The 20,970-nt window shown below is 38.3% G+C and overlaps 1 protein-coding gene and 1 pseudogene across 16 annotated transcripts in view; both read right to left on the bottom strand.

Annotated features, from left to right (window-relative positions):
- LOC101274348 (synaptotagmin-like protein 2) overlaps positions 1–20,970 on the bottom strand; it is a 100,280-nt gene that overhangs the window by 10,336 nt on the left and 68,974 nt on the right. The window contains exons 8-14 of one of the 15 annotated variants that reach the window (XM_004271850.4): positions 18,265–18,333; positions 11,540–11,641; positions 9,529–9,582; positions 8,236–8,283; positions 4,773–4,867; positions 1,773–1,892; positions 288–457 (exon numbers count right to left, since the gene is read on the bottom strand). In XM_004271850.4, coding sequence (XP_004271898.1) covers positions 288–457; positions 1,773–1,892; positions 4,773–4,867; positions 8,236–8,283; positions 9,529–9,582; positions 11,540–11,641; positions 18,265–18,333 — 658 coding nt within the window. Of the gene's footprint in view, positions 1–287; positions 458–1,772; positions 1,893–4,772; positions 4,868–8,235; positions 8,284–9,528; positions 10,086–11,539; positions 11,642–15,912; positions 17,716–18,264; positions 18,334–20,970 lie in introns of those variants that run through there. The other 14 variants (XM_033431863.2, XM_033431869.2, XM_004271851.4 and 11 more) reach the window with 14 other exon arrangements.
- Positions 11,671–15,905, bottom strand: LOC117202144 (uncharacterized; annotated as a pseudogene). The gene has a single exon (XR_004484330.2). The product of XR_004484330.2 is annotated as an uncharacterized LOC117202144 (transcript).

Consider the following 20,970-nt stretch of genomic DNA (forward strand, 5'->3'; position numbering starts at 1 on the left):
TCTCTGTCCCTTGTTTCCTTATCTGTAAAAAGAAGGAATCAGGACAAAATGACCTCAAAGGTCCCTTCCAACTTGAAACGTTTTGTGCTTCTCTGATATTTTTATAATTTAGTAGGTTTGGCATATGAATCTATAAAGTAAACAGCATTTCCCCCCAACTTTTTTTCCCAAACGTTCCTTTTAATACAGTCACACACATACCCTCCCTTCAATTACTTTCTTTCCTTCCCAATTTCTATAAGATTAAGAGTAACTAAGAGAAAATAGTGACTCCAAAATGTACTTACGGGTCCGAACGCTGTTTTTTAATATCTGCTGCTGCTAAGTCTTTACACTGGGCCACAAACACATGCAACTCCTTCAGTGAGTCCACATAGTCGATTGCAAACTGAATATTTCCCTTCACTTCCAGATTGCCAAAGTCTCCACTATAAACACTCATCACACTGCCGCTCACCTGAAAGCGTCGGAAACACGCAGTGTTTGTCTCTATCTCACTCTTGAACCCAACACAAGGATCATGGATGTAATCTTTGCTTGCCATTATTTCTCTAGTTTGCACATAAAAGCAGTTAATTTAATATGGCATCAAAAAAGCATACCAACACAGACAACCTGACATGATATACATGACATGATGACTAGTGTTTAACAAAAATTGCCTCTAAGAGACATAGACGAAAAGTGAAATGCAAAGTTTTTTAGATGCTGACTCATTTCAAAGCAGGGTGATTTTATGGTAGGGGGCATTCAGAGTTCCATTTTTAGGCATGCTTAGAGTTTAAAGTGTTAAAGAAAGAGGATGTGAGAAACCTCAGGCACACAAATCACAGTGACACATTGCTCTATCAAATTTCCAAGGCACTAAAAAGGAATTTTACTATGTTACCCATCCGCTGAATCTAAGAAAATGCTTACTGAGCCATACACTTTTAGAGGTCAGGAAGGGCAGAAAATGGATGATTGATGAAGGAAGTTTAAAGCCTTCCCAAGGCCATATATTTGATTGTCATCAGCAGAAATTCAATTTAAATAGATTTTTTTACAAAGAGTTTGAAAAATGCAAGGCTAGTAAGAATTTAAGCACAGATTTATCATTTGTTTAGCAGACCTGGTGAGATATGTGCATGTGTATATATATCAGAGATATTTGGATAAGTGTCTGAGGACATATTTACATATATATTTCTACACACATCTTACATGCACACACAAAACTACCTCACTTTATGAAAGTTCTGTGTAAAGTCAAATTCTCTAAATCAAATCTGAGCAACTACACTTAGGGAGCTTTCCTTTGAAAACTCCATTCTGAATCCCGCTATGGGGCAAAGAATCGCCTCTCCTATTCTTCTATGTGAATTAGTACTTTCATTCATCAGAATAAAAGTCTTGCTAAAAGACAGGTACAATTCTATACCTGCACACAGTATATAAAAGCATATCAGATATAAGCATACTTTGTGATAGTTACCCCATTTGTTGCACAGAAAAATTTAGTGGTTCATTTTGTTGGTAATTTAGGTTTATTTTTTAAGTACTTACATCCAAAAAACCATATTTATTTATTTTGGATATGAATTCTCTTGTGATTAAAACAGAGAAAAAGGAAGATTTGGCTAGCCAGAAGCCAACTGTGGGTTAGAGAAAAAGCTCTCATGCCCCTGGAATCTGAGAAATACAACAAAAGGCCCTTTTACAGTAGCAGGAGCATGGTGGAGCAAGGTTCGCAGAAGCAGAGGGATATTAACATGAAGCCTTTGTTTACATACAGAAGACAAGGACGTCATGCCAGAGGAGCTGCTAAGATTGGTTAAAGAGCTCGGGCTCTTCTTGTGTCTGCTGAGCTGGTAACTGCCTTCTGATGTTGTGTCTGTTTCTCTGTCATCACTCTACAAAACATCATACAATATATACAAAATTTAAATTCAGAATGAGTCAAGATCAAAATCTGTTTAGATAAAGATAATATCTTGGTATCCCACTGATCTATGACATTTTCCAAGGTCAAAGTGCTAACTGCCAAGGAATGGTGTTCAAGATGGGGTGGGTGGTCTGCCTTGGACCTCATCGTAGGAGGAGAGCAGTGGTTAGGTACTGAAATAACAAAGCGATTTGTTTCACCTACAAGGTGGCCCCAAGGTGCATTCTCTTAATATTATACATTTATATTGCTTGGAAAACTTTGTTGATACATATGAGAAATTAACTTTACCTAGACAATAAATGGTCTAACATTAACTGTCAAATCATAAAATGTCATGCCTCATTCCTCTCGTTAACATAGGCTTAACTTCCCTAAAAATCAATAGTCTCATTTTACTTGAGACACTATTAAACTAGGGGAAACAAATGCTAATCTGATCTGTGTTTCAAGTTTTTTATACATATGTATATATGTGTGTATATATAATTTTAAACCACCTCTTAGGTATTTCTATAGTGCTATTGTGCTTATCTTTTGTGTTGCTATAGGGAAGTATACTGATTTGTACATTCTGCCCACATTAGATTTTAACAAATTAAAAAAAAAAATAGCAACAAGATACTTATTTTAAATATGTCCCAGGAAATATTTACCTGGGTCAAGAAAGAAAAGTGACAATAATAAATTTTATTATATTTAGATCTATAGTTTATTAGATGGTAGCTTTAAGAATTTATGCTTCAGAATGAGTTCCTTTTGGGGTTAGAGAGTTTATGGAGCAGTTCAGTGGCTCCTGGGGTTAGGGAAACACCTTTATGGAGGAGTGATTAGTTCATGCCAATATATTCCAGGGCCCATGCAATTACATGTCAATATAACAGATGCCAATCCTAACGCAGATTAAGAAAAGGGTTAAAAAATTATGATTTATATGGATGAGAAAAGAATCCTTCCTCAAGGGTGAAAAAAAATCCATACATTTTTCATGTCTCTATTATCATACTCCCTTCCCACATGCTTACAGACCATTTCCCCCTATCATAGCCGTAATACATTCTACCTGGTACATCAGATCATTAGTGATTATTGGAAGGATAGGACCTTGTCTTGATGACCTGGAACACTGATTTTCATAAAGTTGGTACTCAACAAATGTGACTGACACTAAGCCTCAAAGGGACAGTGGACAAAGCAGCAATGTCTGATTTCATCCCACTTCCTTTAACATTCAGTCCAACCCCAGGTACTTTGAAAGGTAAAATGATGCAGCTTAATTTGGTATCTCTGATGTACAAACTCAAACAATTTGGACTGTCTTTTGTGCGGAGCAAGTGAGGCAGCAGGTTAAAACTGAAGGGAGGAGAAAAATAAAAAATCAGGCTAATCAGGTATCATTGGCCTCTCAAATTATTAGATGGTTCATTCATATGACCAACCAAGACCAAAGCATATCTACAAAGGTATAAAACCATAGGAACTCCACAAGGTGCCTATGCTGGCTTCCAGCTAATGAGTTAGTTTCAAAGAATGAGTGATTCTTTCCAAAGGAACTGTAATGTGGGCTCTTAAGCAAATGCAGGGGCTGAATACTTGCAACTATAGTTCATCTAAGGCTCAAGAGTAGATAGAACGGTGCCCAGGCGGTGGGGGAGAAGGGATGTAATTTATATACTGTCCAGAGCTTTCCTTACATTCCATCTACTAAGAGAACACTTAAGGATGAAGCTTTTATTTCGCCATTAAAAATCAGACCAAAACTGCAAAGGGGAACAGCTAACATTAAGGTACTCTGTGACAGCACTGTGCTATGTGTTTTCCCTGCACTATCTCACTGACCCCTCACAATCTAATGAGGTAGGTACTAGGAAAGCACTCAGGGAAGCTAAGGAAATTGTCCATAATCACGTAACAAATTAGTAGCATGGCCAGAACTGGGAGTGCCTAACCTCAAAGCTCAGGCTCCTCACTAGCTGGTGGCAAGAACATGGAATCTTAGTTAAGTCACAGGATCTGAGTTCAAATCCTAGATCTACTTTTTAGTAGCTGTTGGATTTGGGGAAAGTTATTTAACCTCTGTGAGGCTCTTTCTTCTTTTATAAAATGGAGAAATTTGTACCTACCACACTCTGTTTGTGAGAGTTAGACATCAGAGCGAATATCAAGTGCCTGGTACTTACTAGGTACCAAATGAATAATAGGTAATAGTCATGTTCTTACTTGAGACAGTAGGTATAGTAGTTAATAGCATGGGGGTCGGATCTGTACTCCAGTGCTGGTTTAACCCCTTTCTAGCTGAGTGAGGTTACCTTACCTCTCTTACTCTCAGTTTTCTCATCTGTAATATCTGGGGATAATGATGGTGCCCACCTCCCAGGGTTAATGGAGGATTAAATGAGATAATGTATGTAAAGTGCTTACCCCCAGTTGATATCCTTAAAGTTTGCTATGTCATTGTTACTTTACTATTTTAACATATGCTTTCAAGCTAGTCATGCTACCTAGACTTAGCTTTCACAAATCAACTGTACTCTAAAACTACAGAGGAGCTCATGCCAACATTTTTCTGCTGGATTTCTTATTTTGTACCCACTTTGAAACCAAAGTCACATTCCCAAATCTATGCACTTTGACTTCACCACCAATAAGAGTTACTGTATGAGTCAAATGAGATGTGCCTTGCCTTGTTCCAGGACTAACAACACTACCTCTATTGACATGCGAGGCGAAGGTCAGTCCTGCTGACCTCTTCGGTCTCTGCTATGGCTGAATACAGATACACCAACCTTGGCATAGCAAATCCACCTATTTGGTTCCATTTTTCGGACGGTACAAAAGACAAACTTGCCTCATCTTGGAGAAATGCTGGAACAGACTTGCTCATCCTTTTGAGTTTGTCAGGGTGGGAAAACTGATTATCAGGTTGTGAAGGCACTGTGGAAACTAAACAGTAGCATTTCCATTCAAAATTATCCTCACAGTTGTCAGACAAACATAAGGCATAAGTTGAAAACACACTTTTCTTTCGTCTATGAACAGAGATGTTTTTGTAAATTGGTTAAAGGAATAGTAGTTCACATGCACAGGACCATAAGGTAAGCAACATGCAGTTATAGAGAGAGAACTAAGCAAGGAGTTGAACCAAATAGAAAACAAAAATTTAAAAACCACTAGGTTTACTGGACTGCAGGACTGGATTTGAATTATACTGAAACCTACTACCAATGTGAATTGGTTTTAACTGATATTTTTTCACATTAGAGCTTTGAACTGCAAGATCTGTACTTTATTGGTTCATCTCCTTGAGATATATTACATTTTTAACATGCTGCAGGCTGAAAAACTATTTCATCAGATAGCAAGGATCTTTGCACACAATTCAATCATAAAAGTTTTCTGGCTATTGAGTGTCTAAAAGGAGGTTGGTTTCTTTAGTGATTGCTGGGATTACCTGTAAGAGTGTTTCGCCCTCAGAAAGTCGTGAAAGACTACAATTTCAAAACGAATTATTTTTTGAAAATGGAAATTATTTAGATACCTTTCAATTCAGAGAGTTTTCAATAGAGATATCCCAAGGCAAGTTTGAATGGTTCAATTTAAGATACTCTAAGAATTTACTATGAAAATGTAGCATATGGTTTCTTTCTGATACAGTAAGTATGTGTGTGGAAGTCACAATAAGATGATGAATTCACTTCCTTGTTTGTGTAACTCTAGTTAGAAAACTTTCTTCTTCTTTGCCTAAGAATGACAATGTCTAAGCTTTTCTTATGGTGAATCAGAGCTTCTATATTGAATGGCTTAATATTTTTCAAGGCACTTAGAACAGTGTCTGGCACATATTAGGCCTTATGTAAATATTTGCTAAACAAATAAACATTATCTGATAGGAAATCTTTAAATTATCTTTTCAATGTGATATAAATATACTGACTTGACTTTCTCATTGAAAGAGATACTAGGAAAACAGATAAATAAAAATCAAATTGTATTTCTACATATAACTCAAAAGGCTCAAATTTAGTCCTGAGCATTAGCTAAGTTCATCTTTAGTTAAAAGAAATCTAATGAAGGAATACAGAAACTTGAACTACACATATTAAATATTTGCTCATTCACATAATAGTTCTCACCTAGCTTTAGGCTCACAAATGCATCAAAATACATTCATGGTGTCTCACAAGATGAGACCTACTTTAATTACTTCCCATTAAACAATAACACATGTGTGGGTGTATTCAGGTGACTTATACTGAAGCAGTATAAAAGTAGGTCCCACAAGGGCACAATGTAGCCCAATGAGTATGTAAAAAGTATATATCTGTTACTCAAATGTAGTCAGTTTTACACTTATTGGGCTTTAGTTATTTGTGTTTTGATCATGCATTTCATTTTGTCTTGTGGTAAGAATACACTCTTTACTAGAGAAAAGGAATAACCCCAGCCCAGACGTTAAGAGTCATCTTGGAAAATATCACAAAAAAGAGAAATTAATTTACCCAGAATTTAGCACACGATTAGCCTATTTCCCTTGACCAATAACTAAGCTAATTAGGAGGTCATATATGAAGACATAGACATATAGGCATACATTGTCTATGCCTATGTTTTGTTTTCACTCCTCAAGTTAAATGTTGAACAAAACACCGAAAGATAAACTTGGATGCCCAAACTTAAGTATTCAGTTGCCAGTTCAAAAGCAACTGGAAAAGCCTCTTTACCCAACACCCCTGAGGGACAGAAGTCTTGTTTCCTCTGCAGCAGCCGGACAGAGAACACACACCAAGGGCTGAAGCCTGGATTGACTTCTTTCCTAGGTGGTTCTTAAGAATTTGTCAGGTCATGTGCCAAAGCTCAGCTCCTTCATCTCTGGCAGGAGAACCTCATGAGCAAAGTTTCAGATTTCGGATGAGATGTCACAGCTTTCAAGCACCAGCACTTCTCTACCTAATGGCTCCTTCCTTTGGCTGCTCTTCTCTTTAAGAATCATCAGCACATCCAAAGACTGTTGGGAAACTGTTATTAAAAATTATGTGGACTCCTGAGGGCAGGTGTGTGTATCATTATCTTCAACCCTCCAGTGCCTAGGATTATGAAACCACCTCAAACAGGGACGTCAAGAAGACACACATGCATATCTGCATGCTTTGCTAGCCTCCACAAACACCTTTTTAATGCACTATTTGTACTCAAGACGATAGTCACAGTTAAGAACAGCAGTCTTAAGATTGAACAGAAAATGGTAAATAATCATTATCTTTTCTTCATGGTGGATATTAATTAGTTGATGCATATTAGCTACCACATACAATATTATGTTGTGTACTAATTAATAACTTGACATTTGCATATAAAATAATCACCATAAGTCTAGCAATCATCTGTCCCCATACAAAGTTATTACGATATTATTGGCCATATTCCTTACGCTGTATATTATTACATCCCCACAGCTTTTTTATTTTATAACTTAACCTTTTAAGGTTAAGTTATAAAATAAACTTAACCTTTTCCCACCCACCATGCCCCCCAGCAACCATCCGTTTGTTCTCTATATCTTTCAGTTTGCGTTTTGTTCCGTTTTTTTTAGATTCCACATGTAAGTGAGATCATATGGTGTTTGTCTTTCTCTGACTTATTTCACTTAGCATAATACCCCCCTAGATCCAACTATGTTGTCACACACATTTACGACTTGAGATTCAGATGTTCACTTGCTTCATATTGAACTATACTAGAGTTTAGTTTTGAACCTCAGAGCTTAAACCCTGCGCATTATAAAATTTGCTCCTATAGATAATGTAGAGAGGCATATATGACCATACTACATACTAATCGTCAAAGTACAGTTCTTTCTTAGGTCCAGATACATTATAAATTGCTTCATGTCTATAGCCTTGCGTAAAGGCCATAAGAGATCCAGTACTCCAGACCATACTGCAACATAAAAGCCAAGTGATATTAGAAGGTGCCAACTTCATTTTAAGTAAAGATTCAAAAAGCAGAGAGACTGGCAAAAGTATAACAGTACTAAGCAATAACGTGTGTATATATAATACATATACATATGTATACATAAAAATTCTAAATATATATAACTATCCCTCAGTGGAATCATGAATTAATCTTTCAACACAGATAGTAGTAAAATATTTTTAATAAAACCCTTGTCAGAATGAAATAGTTTTGTAAGCTGCAAGAGTTTAGTATAATAATAAATGCTACATTAATGGGGTTAGTTATTTCAGCACATTTAACACCATGTAGAGCGGCAACATTCAGTCATTTGTGAGAAAGATCCTGCTACTCACTTCCTGGAATGCATTCATTTGTATCTGGTTCCTGATCTGCTTTTTGATCTACTCAGAAGAGCAACATTGAGAATAAATACCATTTTAACAGAAAGATGAAAGAGACACGAAAATAAAGCTCAAATGTCAGTTTCACTACTAAGACTGCAGAATACATCTGACAGTTTTTCAGCTTGCTTTCCTCCATTCCCCAGTGCAATTCTTCATTAGCCTCTTTGAGGTCTCCTGTTCAAGTAAATATCCGACATCCAGCACAGGAGATGTGCAGTGTCTTTCCTCTCACTCAATAAGCCACAGCATGGAAAATGGAACGAACACTGTACTAGGAGTGGTGAAGCTGAGATGCCAGTCCCCACCCTCCCACTGACTGACTAGCTACAAGAGCTTAGACAGATCACCTAATTTCTCTGAGCTTTTCTCTGTAAAATGAAGATAAAAATCACTGCCCCACCTACTTCAGTGAGGTGGTTGTAAACATAAAATGAGAACGACAAAACGATTACATAAAAGTAAGGAATGACCTTTGAAGAGCTCTGTTGCTGCATTTTACATGAGAAAGCTCAGTTAATATACATTTTTATCATTATAGTGCAGGCAACTTAGAAAACAAAATTCTAGCATACAAGTATAAATTATATTTATGTTTGCATAAATGCTGAACCATAAAAATCAGACTCATTTCCATCCCTCCCACCACTATTACCCTATTCATTTTATAACTGAACCAAGTAACACCTGATACATTGACAAGCTGCAAGACCTCCTGGCTCCTAAAAATTCAGAATCAGTTAATTTCACCCTTGGTCTATACTTAGTTATTTACTTGAGAAGAGGCAGGATCCCCACTCTTGTTCTGGGACCCTTTCCTTTGACCTTAAATCTTTACCAGTTACACCTAGAGAGATCTAAATGCTGAGACTTGAGAATCAAATATAGGAATAACTTAACCCAGGAACCCACTCCACTCTCCCTGCCTTCACAAGGAGTTTTGCAAGTCAGAGTAGCAAAAATCTGTTCATACCCATAGAAATACAATTTCCTATTTTTAGAAACCCTCGCTTCCCAAGGGTCTCTGATGAGATCCTCACAACAGTATCACCAGCAGAAACCTTAAGAATACAAGCAGTATTAAATGCACCAAGTCAGAACCATTTTATAATAACTTAGGCACAATTCATCACATAGCAGCAAATGACGTTCTTCTATTTCTCTAACAGCTGCATCCCGGTGACTGCCCAAACCATCCCAGAACCTAATACACAGACAGACATGCAAATACATAAAGATATTTACCATCTTCAGCACTACGCACTAATTCTTCTGGCAGATTATCTACTTTTGCTTGATCTGTGCAGGAGAAATTAACAAATGGTTAAAACGACTGACCCTTGCCGAGACAGAACAGTGAGATTGTCCCTGGAAGCCCCCGGAGTTGGAAGCAATCAGTCAAGATGCGGTGAGGGGTGCAACCAAGATGTCTTCCCCAAAATACTTTCCCTTTAGATTAGCTAGTTGAGCCAGTGCCATAGCGGGAGCTCCCATTTCAGCCCCGATGCAGCTTACATCAGCACACTGCTGCACACGGACTCCCAAGGGTTAGAGGGTTAGCTCAGAGCAAGCAATCGGCTGGCAGCAGGAGAAAGCACAGGGCTGCAACAGCCTCTTTATTCTTCTGGAAAGGGTAAGATGCTAGCCATGACTAACACCTTCTCAAACCCATGGTCATTAACAAATATTTCTGTGCGTGCATCATCATTTGTGTATGCCTCTGGGAGCCTTGCTTGGGAAGTCAACTGAAGAGATGTAACTGGGGACCAGCTGCTAAGTGGAATCTTGGCAGGCTCGTGTGAGAGTGGGTATCGGTATTTGGAAAGGAGCATGCAGGAATACCCGTCAGCTGATGGTGTTTTTTATTTTAACTCTGCGCATTCCTGAGTACTTTAGAGCTGCACCATGGAAATAGCCACATGCTTCTCAGGCAAGAGGTCTGCCAAATTGGACAATTGTTGCTGAGTTTTGGGGTTTTTTTTTCCCCTCAGGGCCCATCACTAACATCAGGAAGAACAATCAGGGCTGTCCAACAAAGGACTGGACTCGCCTTCTCTGGAAGCATTCAGGCGGATGTGGGGGGTTGGCCACCTGTTAAGGGGGCTTTAGAGGGAATTCCTGCACTGGGGGGAGTTTGGAATGGGTGACCTTCAAGGTCCCTTCCAACCCTGAGATTCCAAGATCTTTGGTAGGGTGAGGACTGCATTCCAAACTGGGACTCTATTGCCCCCAGAGCCCTGAAAATCTCTGAATTTTAAGAATTGTTTAGTGGCGTAGTTTTTTCTTTTTTAAAATCTGAGTTTTCAGTCTCAATTGCAGATGCGTAAAAATATTCTAAACATGACAATGGTCAATTTTAATCATATGAGTTTGGCAGTGGTTAACTTGCACTAAGTTTTCGCATGACCATCTATAATCCCAGGGGTGCATTTTAGCTTAAAAATATTAAGAACAAAACCCCAAGAAGTCACAATCTCTAAGTCCCTATATACATTATGCTGTATGTTAGTACTCTAGAAATCCTTCACCAGTTAAAGCAGCAGCCAGTGGGGAATAGTGTGCCTGAAGTGTTGCATGTCAGATAGCCTTTGGGCTTATAATTCCACTATCCAAAAGAAATGCATGAAAAGGGATAAAAGAGAAAGCAAAGTCCTTGAAGCCAGGGACTAATTCATCTCTATATCATGCAAAAATTCATCAGACATCCAACACTGTCATATGTAACACAGTCTCTTCATAAATGCTCTTGTTAATAGCCTGTTGATTTTGAGTCCCAGCTCTGCTGTATGATAGGAAGCAAACTACTTTACCTCTGTGAACTTCACTTTCCTCATCTGTAAAATGGGAGTAACAATTTGTCCCTCACAGGGTTGCCTATGCCAGTTAAATGGGAAAATGCATGTAAAACACTTAGCCAAGTCCTGGCACACAGTGTTCAATCAATGTTAGCTATTACCACTAGAACCACTAGCTACCACAGTCTTTTAAAACTCACTGTACTTAATAAACACTCAAACTGGGATTCTTCAAGGAAACCTAGTATTCTAGTAACCAAACCTCACGCGTTATTTTAAAAGCAAAGTTCCAGCCACTTTAGGCTGAGCCTCTTCAGCTCACTTGGGAAAAGTTATTCTCATCTGTTATCCCCCTTTAGGGTTTTCAGTGCACAACAGCATGCAGTGAGGCCACAGAAGAGCACATACGCATTTTTAAGCTGAGATGGGGGCATGAACAGTGGGGCAAACTTTATTCTCACTTGATGGATCTGATGCAATATCTTCTAGACTTTTGGAAGGCATTTTCCTAGCAGCACTCCTTTCCAAAGTTTTCAAAACAGGACTGGGTTCTTCTTCTGAACCTGTTGCAAGACAAAACCGATGAATACTGCACAAAAGAAAAAAGAAAACAACCAAACTCTTAATAATCAATGGACACTGAAATGGTAGGTTGAAAGGAGGCATTATGCCATAAGCCTCTACACTTTTATTCACTCTGTGAAGCACTCCAACAGAAGAAAATAAAATTTCTCCACTAAAGAATATTAGTATATTCTTTAAGTAACTTTCCTGGTCAAGAAACATTTGTAAGCATAAATGATACAGAAACAAGATTAACAAGATTCCCACATTAATAGAAATGTGCTCTCTTAGTCTTTTACACCTCTATTTTAGGCACATGACTTGTTCTGTGCCAGACTTTGACTCTTTCCCCTTCACTTCTAGCTTTTGAAGACAGCCACAAAATGGTTTTAGGAGCATTAAAATAATTAGCTGAAAACCATAGAAGGCAGGATTCAGATGTTTTAACATCTGTGTATAATTGGGTACACAGATGGGTGAATTCTCCAGATCAACAAATGTAGGCTTTTTGGGTTTCATGAACTGGTGAAATTTCCAACAAAATGTTGGGTAATGACATGAGGTAGTCAACTTTTTATTTTACTAAGGCATTTGTGTGTGTGTGGGGGGAGGTCTCTATTATCTACTAATGCCTTTATTTTATAAAAGGAAAGGCATTTTAGGACCACAAGGGAAAAAAATAGGAAGAAAAAAGCGCATAACCAGAAAATAAGAACAGTTCTTTAAATACATCTAATTTTATAAAAGTTTTTCTCTAGATAGTCCTTAATTGTTCCATTTTGACAGTGGAAACTCCATCATGGATAAGCCCTGGTCTGAGTACTCTCATTCATCACTGTTGTAGTCTCAGTGACTAGAACAGTGGCTGGCAACAGGCACTTCGAAAATGTTTGCTAAATCAACGAATGATTCCATTAATGAGTTGATGAATTTGGAAACTACTTCTCTAGACAATACTTTCCTGAAATGCATCCCAGTTCTGCCCAATGTTAATAGGCATTCTCCAGTAAATGGATCCTAAGATGAATTAGATTTGGGACGCTCTGTGTTCAAACTTAAATGGTTTCTTACTGCAGACCTTCTTAGCGACTTTAATATGCTTTAGTGTACTAATTATGTGCATGATCTCCCAGCATTCCCTCCCCCTTTTTAAAGGAACATACTGAGGTATTGGTTGGTTAAGAGCTCAGCCACAAGTCAAACATGTTAGGCTGCTCATCAAAGTTATGGTGCCTTGTTGTCAGGTTCTTCCCTACTCTCACTCCACCCCCACCCATTTATTTAAAAAATAATAATTTAGGTTAGAAGATACAAAACTATGTACTATTTTATACCTACTACTTGGCTTATAATTTTAAAATATCTTCTCTGGGCTCTGTCTGTCTGGGTGGTTATTTTTTTGGTGGTTTATTTATTATATTGATTATTTCTTTTTTAGATAGGCTTTTTTGCTGTTCAATCAGTTACGCTGGTATACTTTAACACAGCCATATACATTAAGCAATAGTCTGTAAAGTAAGTGCAAATTTACAAGCCCTTCGCCTCCTATAGGTCAATTTGGCCCAGTAACTCATGGGGTAGCTTAGTAAAAGTCTACTTCAACAAGTTTAAGATGTTGCCTTAACACTCTTGCATATGTCTGGTTTGAGAGACTGGTATTTCATTTTCCTTTTCTCACCAGTTATAAATGTTAAAGGGGCTTCAGCTTGATTACTTAGGATTAAAGGTGGATTCTTTGGTCACTTTTCAATAATAGGCCCTACAGCTACTTGCAAAGGAGCCCAAACCTCACCAATCAGCCACTCAGTAAAGCTCATTTGTTCTCATTGAGACTGAAGGGAGCCAGAAAATGACAAATTCTATTAATTTTCTACTAAGGAAGGTGATCAACATTAGTCGTTGTGCAACTTTGGTTAAAATGTTCCAGCCAGAGAGCATCCTTTATCATTTCATCATTCTAATCAGCTAACTTCTAATCCCTATTTGTCCCTGGGTTTCTCTCCCAAAATAGCCAGGTTGCTCAGAATAGCAAACTGAGACAAGCCCTATCTTTTATAGCCTGGCTGAAACCAGAAGCCCAAGTCCACTTAGGTGACTATGGTAATTGATTAAGATCTCCATCCACTTAGCTAAGGCTGGAGCCAAAGAAATGCAGCAGGCCAGGCAATGCCCTTATAGGTGGAATCAGGTGAGGTCATCAGACTGAGGCATACCCTAGAAGGGGAGGATCCTGCAGATAATTGCAAACAAGAGGGAGAGAGTGGCAACAGAAACACCACAGCCCAAGGTATCTCAGGGAAACTTCCAGCCTTGCACTTTGTTCCTGGTACTTAGCCACTAATGTGGTAAACTACTGTTCTTAAAAGGGAAATGTGTGACCAATATGGGAGTTTCTTGCCACAAATCTTACTAGAGACTCCTGTATGGACTGCCAATTAGGAAATTCTAATTAGCTCCAAGAGAAAAGCACACTTGGATGTTTTAGAGGTACTCTCTAAACCCCAAAAGTTCTTTAAAAAATATTTTTGAAACCTAAAAATTCTATCACTGATCAGTGAGAATAAAGTCAGATTCTGAAACACTGCCTGATGGGTAAAGCTATCTCTATGTAACTCATTTGATTAAAGAAGATAAAAGGAAATGTAGTTTTTTATTAAGAAAATCTAGGGAGAACTGAAGTACAAAGAAGAATTTAGTACTATTTGGGATTGTCAAATTAATCCCAATTCTAAAAACTACACCATCCTTTATGTCAGCATTACATAAATCAACTCATTAACCAATCAGTTAAAAACTTCAAAATGCTCGCTGGAGGTATTTCTGCAGCTTTCTGCCTTAGAACTGATGTTTCCATCTGAAATATCAAAGTCAGAGAAACCTTCCTTTTCTTCCTTTTTCTCTTGTCTCTTATATGGTGATGCCAGAATCAATTCAACTTTACTTATTTTTGTAGAGTTTTCTTTGTCTGTCAGGAGAGGAATGGGTTGCCTATTTCTGGGCACGTTCATTGCTTCAGGAGCCTCTTTGAAACCAAGCTCCTGAAAAGCCCCTTCTCAAACTACTGCAACCTCACTTTCATAATTCCTGTCCTCTGGGGGTTTTATAGTTTCAGTGGTCCCTATTTCATGGTCCACAGAAAGTTGTGAGGTTCCAGGGATCTCAACCCCACTTTCAAAACCACAGAGATCTATTGGTAAATCAGCCAGCTTTGTCTCTTCCCAACACTTTATCACGTTGCCTGACTTGAGATTTGAAAACATTACTCTTAAGTTTCATTTCCGAGGCCTTTGAGGCTGTCCAGTAAAAAGAGGGCACTTTCCCCAAGAACCTGGCCTGCTTTGACTGTGAAGGCTCCTTCTCAGGAGTTTCTTCCTTCACTGACACTTGGAGCTGATAAGAAGGACCGTTAGATGATTCTTTAAGGAGTTTCTCAAAGCCAATCTCAAAAGCACTCCCAGTAATTGATGGAGCCTCAGGCTTTTCTACTGTTTCTTTTATTTCCTTAGGATGGAATTCAGAAGCAGCCTGCCTGGGCACCTCAGTACTACCTATTAACTTTGATGAATAAAGGGTCCCTGTATCACTGTCATATTTTGAGCAGGGGGTTTCAATTGTTTCCTTCAGTAGTTTTTCTAAGACAGCACTGAATTCAAGGAGCTCTGATTTAGGTTGAATAATTGTTTCCCTCACAGTTTCTGTCACTTCCTGAGATAACTCTTTGCCATCCTGAGCAACAGTAGAAGCAGATGAGCTAAGGGTTTGCTCTGATGGAGGCATTTGGGCAGCTAAATAAGATCCAACTTTATGAGTTTTATCAGGAACTACACTGAAGGAATACAAATCCTTTCTGTCTGGAACTATGCTGTCCATCGTAGTCTGTGATGGGATAACTCCCAGAGAATTTGAGGGGCTACCTTCTACCTGCACGCCTTCAGGAAATTCTGCTTTTACTCCTCCAGAAACTACTTCCCTCCCAACTGGATAAGTCAACAAAGCTTCTCTAAGTAGCTTTTGTAATACAGACTTTACATCATTCAGTGCAGGTTTGGGTAGAAGAAGAACTTTTTCTACAGTCTCAGAAATTCCCTTTGAGAAGGTAGTGCCTTATTCTGAGGAACAAGATGAGCATCCTTAGAAGAAGGCACACCTTGGGGAGTGTTGGCCACATCCCCAGAAGAACCCTTTCTGTGGTGATAGGAAGGTTGATCCAATGGGTAAGAACCTTCTGCAGCCATCTGAAACAAGTTCTCCGTGTTTAGCTGGCACTCACCGCTTTGAGCTTTCTGGGAGAGAGCTGAATTTCCCAAAGTTCCTGCCTCTGGAAAAGAAGCTAGTATCTCTCTCTGATAGGCTGATGTGTTCTGACTCCATTCTATCCCTTTTTCATAAACTCTACTCTCTTCAGACTCAGAGTCGATCCTAGTGGTTGCCGGTTCACATTTGGTTTGCGAGGGAGAGGGTGGAGGTCCAGTGGCTTCCTTCAGGAGTTTGTCTAGACTAGCAGTCAAAGTGTTCGAATTGACCTTTGGAGGAGCTACTGTTTTGTCTATATGCTCATTAACGATCTCCTTAGGTCTTTTGGCTTCTTCCTCGGTATCAGCGAAGTCTGTCTTTCGAGGCCATGTCCTATTTTCAGAAATACCTGGTTCAAGCGCTTGTTTTTTATGAACTTTTCCACCACAGGGCTGGATGACTGGTGATGAGGCTTCTGAAAGCAGCTTCTGCAAGCTGTCATTAAACGCGTCTCTGTAGTCTTTAGAGAAAACACTTGTTTTCACGAGGGATTCTTGAATCTCTTGAATCTCTCGGTCAGAGTAATCCTTTTCTTCCTTGAACACTGGAGTAACAAACCCTTCTGTATTTTTTCCCATGTTTTCCTTTGATGACTCATATCCTGGCAACTGATGAGTGGACTTTCTGGGTGGTCTCAATGGAAATGTGGTTTCATTTGGTAACACCTGGAGTGTGCCCTTTGAATTTAATTTCTCTATTTCCTCTCTTTCCGGAACTTTTTTCTGGCTTAGAAGCGTCTCTCTTTCATGGGTATTTTTTCCTGATGATTTAATGTCACTGAATTCTTCGCGTTTCTGGCTATTATAAGGCACAGAATTTTTTTGGCTTGTGGTAGTATTCTTCTCAATATTATCTTGACTGTTTGGATTGGCTCCTAAGTCCCAAAACTTTCTCAAATTCTCAAATTGAGAGTGATTATAGACCTGTTCTGTATTGGGTTCATCCATTCTTTCTTTTAGGGATATAACTTTAAAGTTGGGATTCCATTCACCAATTAGAGATCTGTCTTTCTCCAAAGAGGTATGTATTTCACTCCCAACATTTGAAGGAAGTTGCAGTGGTGGAAAAGTAATGTCCTTTTCATAATGCAAACTGTCTGTCACTGGTAATCTTCTTATAGGCTCAGTTGTCTTACTCTGAAACAGAGACACTTTACCTGGTTGGCCAGCTGAAGGACCATTTTTGGACGGACCTGATATTTGGGGCCTGGTCTCTTTAGTTTTATTTGAGGAATAAAAATGGCAGAGATGGGCTGCTTGACCATCCTTATCTAGGACCTCTTGTTTGGCAGTGACTTGATTATTATATTTACTACAGCCTGTAGATAAACTGTCCATGGACTTCACAGGCTGATATGCTTTAGCAGAAAGTCGTTCCTGACAAAATGAAGATGTCGGTTCTTTATGAGTTAAGTTAGCAGTAGCTTTCTCACCTTCCCAGAAGGATATTCTGTCACTCACTCTTTTGTATTTCTCTCTTTGCACTTGGTTTTGGGGAACCCCACCTGCTTCTTGTAGTTGGACCTTAGGCTCCTTCCAAGGAGATTTATTGTTGGTAGCCTCAGGGGGTGACTCAACAGTCTCTGATTCTGAAGAAGCTTTTAGGATGTAACTATCTCTTCCTTTGCTCTCTCTCTCTGCCTTCACGTTGTCTTTCAAACTCCATTGTTCGATAACTGTTGAAGAGTCCAAATTCACTTCTGACTTTCTTCTATTTTTTTCATAAACACAAAGCATGGGCTCTTCTTCACTTAAACTGTCAACATCCTTAGTGTTGCATGGAACTTTGCAAACACTGTAGGAGTAGTTATTGGTTGGAGGAAGTACCCCAATTCCTTCTCCTACGTTTTTTGAAACTTGGCTATAGTCCACAGTTTTACTCTCTTGATTTGGACTGGAGATTTCAAATGGTTGCAGTATGCCTGGACTTTCCTTGCCTTGTGGGGACAAATTAATGGATTTGGGTTTGATATTCACATTTTTGCCATTTCCAAAAGGCATATTTTCCTCTACCTGGAATGTTGAATCAGATCCCACAGGTGTCAATTCAACTTTGGTGGATAACAGAGCCTTTGAGTCATTTTCTTTTTGACTGGTATCACCTGTCACCAAGGCAACAGCAATCCGTGACTTTGAGTCTGTTTTTTCTTTGGGCTCTATTTCTTGGGAATATTCGAGAGATGATTTCTTGTCATCTGAATGAGAACTTCGGTTAAACCAGTCTAGGACTTTAGATATGGAATCATCGGTTGTCTTCCTTATCTCAGTGGCATGTGGACCAGAGCATGAGGACGTCTTAGCTTTTAGGGACTTGAGAAGAGGGGGCTTACCTTGCTGATGGTCTCTAGAACTGAGATCTGGCACCTGAGATGACTCAGGCTCAACGTTAGACAGTTCATCTGCAACACAGAAATACTTTTCTAAATAAGAAAAGAGAATGCTTAAAGAATTATTATTCAATCACTCACATTATCTTTTAAAAAGGCACTTTGTGTTTACATTTTCTACACCATTAGCTGTTTTTATCAGCATTTATCTGGAGTTATAATGTAAAGCATCCTAAATAAGATATTCTACCAAAGATGCCCTATAACAGTAAAGGAAGGTAAACATAGGCCCCTGGAAGTATGGGATGTAAGCCAAATTGGGGAATTTCTTTCAAGTGTCTGTTTTATTCTAAAAAATCAAGTAGATTTTGTATTCTGACCCGTGTTACATTTTAAACATTAATTTTTCTCAAAGCTTTGCATAAAATAGACACTCCAGGAAGATACATCATGTTGATTTTATGACGCCACCTATCTACTGGCCCACTCATAAACCCTAGAGAGGGCTTATACTCAAGTTTGAGAAACACAGACTTAGGAGATTTCAGAAGTTAGAAAAACAACGTTCAAGGAAGATTAAACAAGGGGCTCCCTCCAAAACATCAGAATGGCACAAGAAGGATATTTGCATCCAAGGGCCTTACTCCTGGTATACTGAACCAGAATCTCTGAAGATGGGGCCCAGGAATCTTTCCTACCAGCTATCCCAGTAGTTGTTTTGCATACTTCAGTTTGAGGACCATGGTCTCAAGAGGCTCCCCCATGATCCCCTATTTCCCTTCTACAATCTGTAAGCTGGAGATAGTCTCTGTGAGACAAAGTAAAATGAGGACTGATGGAGAATGGGATTTCTACCTGTTCCCTGATGTTTGCCAACCAACGGCTAGGAGGCTAGGGAAGGACACTTAAATTCTTTCTAGTCTACCAAGAAAGTAGGGAGAAATTATACTCCAATAAAGATGTTAAAAAAAAAAAAGAAAAAAGAAAAAGTAGGGAGAGAACTTTCTGAGCCTTAGTCACAGGGCACATGGCACATGTGGATGAGGGAACTCAGGCATTCTTTCCCTTTAGTTAAGACTAAAGGTGTTTCAGCATTTCTTGCTCTTCCTTATAAATGCTAAGCTACACAATACATGTTCTTGAAAATTACGTGAGCTGAATTTTTATGACATTAGCTACATCTGAAATGCACCAGAGGAGATGTCAGTTAATAAAATTATCTCTTTGATTTTGATCATCAACTCTGGCTAAATGCTAAAACAACAAAGGCTTATACAATAATTGGCACATAGTGGATATTGGTTTCCTTTCATAACTACACATTATACTATTAAATATATGTCAGTGATGATAAAGTTCCTTTGAGAAATCTTTAAGAATTCTTTGTTAGTCTGTTTAACAGAAGACTAATAATGAAAAAAAATGCTTGTACTACACTGTTAGTGAAAAAAAAAGCAGTCTGGACAGTATAAACATAATTTAAATTATATCCATGCCTGAAAATTATTGGAAGGTCCTACAATTAAACATTAGTGATAGTTAGTGCTGGGTGATATCACAGATGATAACTGTTTTATTCTGTATGCATTTCTTCTTTTCAAATGTTTTTACACTTTTCAAATGAAAGTATTTTACTTAAAAATAAGAAGAGTTTAAAAATTTGATGCCAGATAATGTTTTGTTTCCTTTGAGGAATTCTTTTGTTTTCTTCCAGTATAATATAACGAGTGTGATAATGACTGTCCTAAAGCTCAGAGCTCAAGTCAAACCCTTATAATTCACACAATTAGAGTTTACCATTCTTTTTTGGTCCTGATTTTCTTCTTATGCTCCATTATTTACTTGTATATATTTCTGTGGTAAGCAGGGGGGAAAGCAGGGCATTAATGAGTAAGCAGAACTTTGTATATAAGCTCTGAGACCAGAAGGCCTATCTGTCAACCAAAATGGGTTTAGCTGATGATGGCTTCTCCCCAGACTTCACGGTGAGCTGAGATTGAGATTTAAAAATCAGAAAGCAAAAATAAATAGTTAATACAAAATTATAAAGGTAGTCTGTGGGAAAGCAGGTGCACTTTGAAAATCAGGAAAGGTTTACCATTTTTCTTCTATGGATTATAACAAAGGAAAATATTACCAAAGAAATTTTTTTCATCTTTTGGATAAACATTTACGTAAGCATCACCCAATTATTTGCTAGTGTTTATTCAAACTTTAGTAGTTTCCTTAAAATGAGTTCGTTTATATCTTGAAGAAGCTAATTTTTAATTTTTTTAAAAAAATATTCTCTTCTGTTCAAATGATTTAAAATACCCAGGGAGAGGGGTGATGGAAATGCTTTGTCCTTTAAGAAGTGGATTGATTTGAATAAGTATGAAAGTGTACGGCTGAGCAAAAGTGACTCAGGGTCAACTTAATATCGACTAATAAGGGAGGAGGAGAGTAAATGAGTTAGAAACTTGACTGTTGCTACTGTAAATTTTCCTGACTATAAAAATTATCATAGAGTTAGATTAGGACTTAGTGAAGATGGGAGAGAGTACATAAAATGATTTTTCCCATTGCTTCTGTTTTAAAACATAAGAATTGTGAAGTAATCATATAGGCATAGGAAAGCAGTTTGAGGCATCCCCTGAGAGTTCTAAGACCTTCAAGAGGGGACTAGTCAGCTAGTTAGCAGGAAAAAGCAGTACTCTCATTGCCTCTCAG

This window comes from Orcinus orca, chromosome 8 (genome assembly GCF_937001465.1).
Source record: "Orcinus orca chromosome 8, mOrcOrc1.1, whole genome shotgun sequence".
Classification (NCBI taxonomy): Eukaryota; Metazoa; Chordata; class Mammalia; order Artiodactyla; family Delphinidae; genus Orcinus; species Orcinus orca.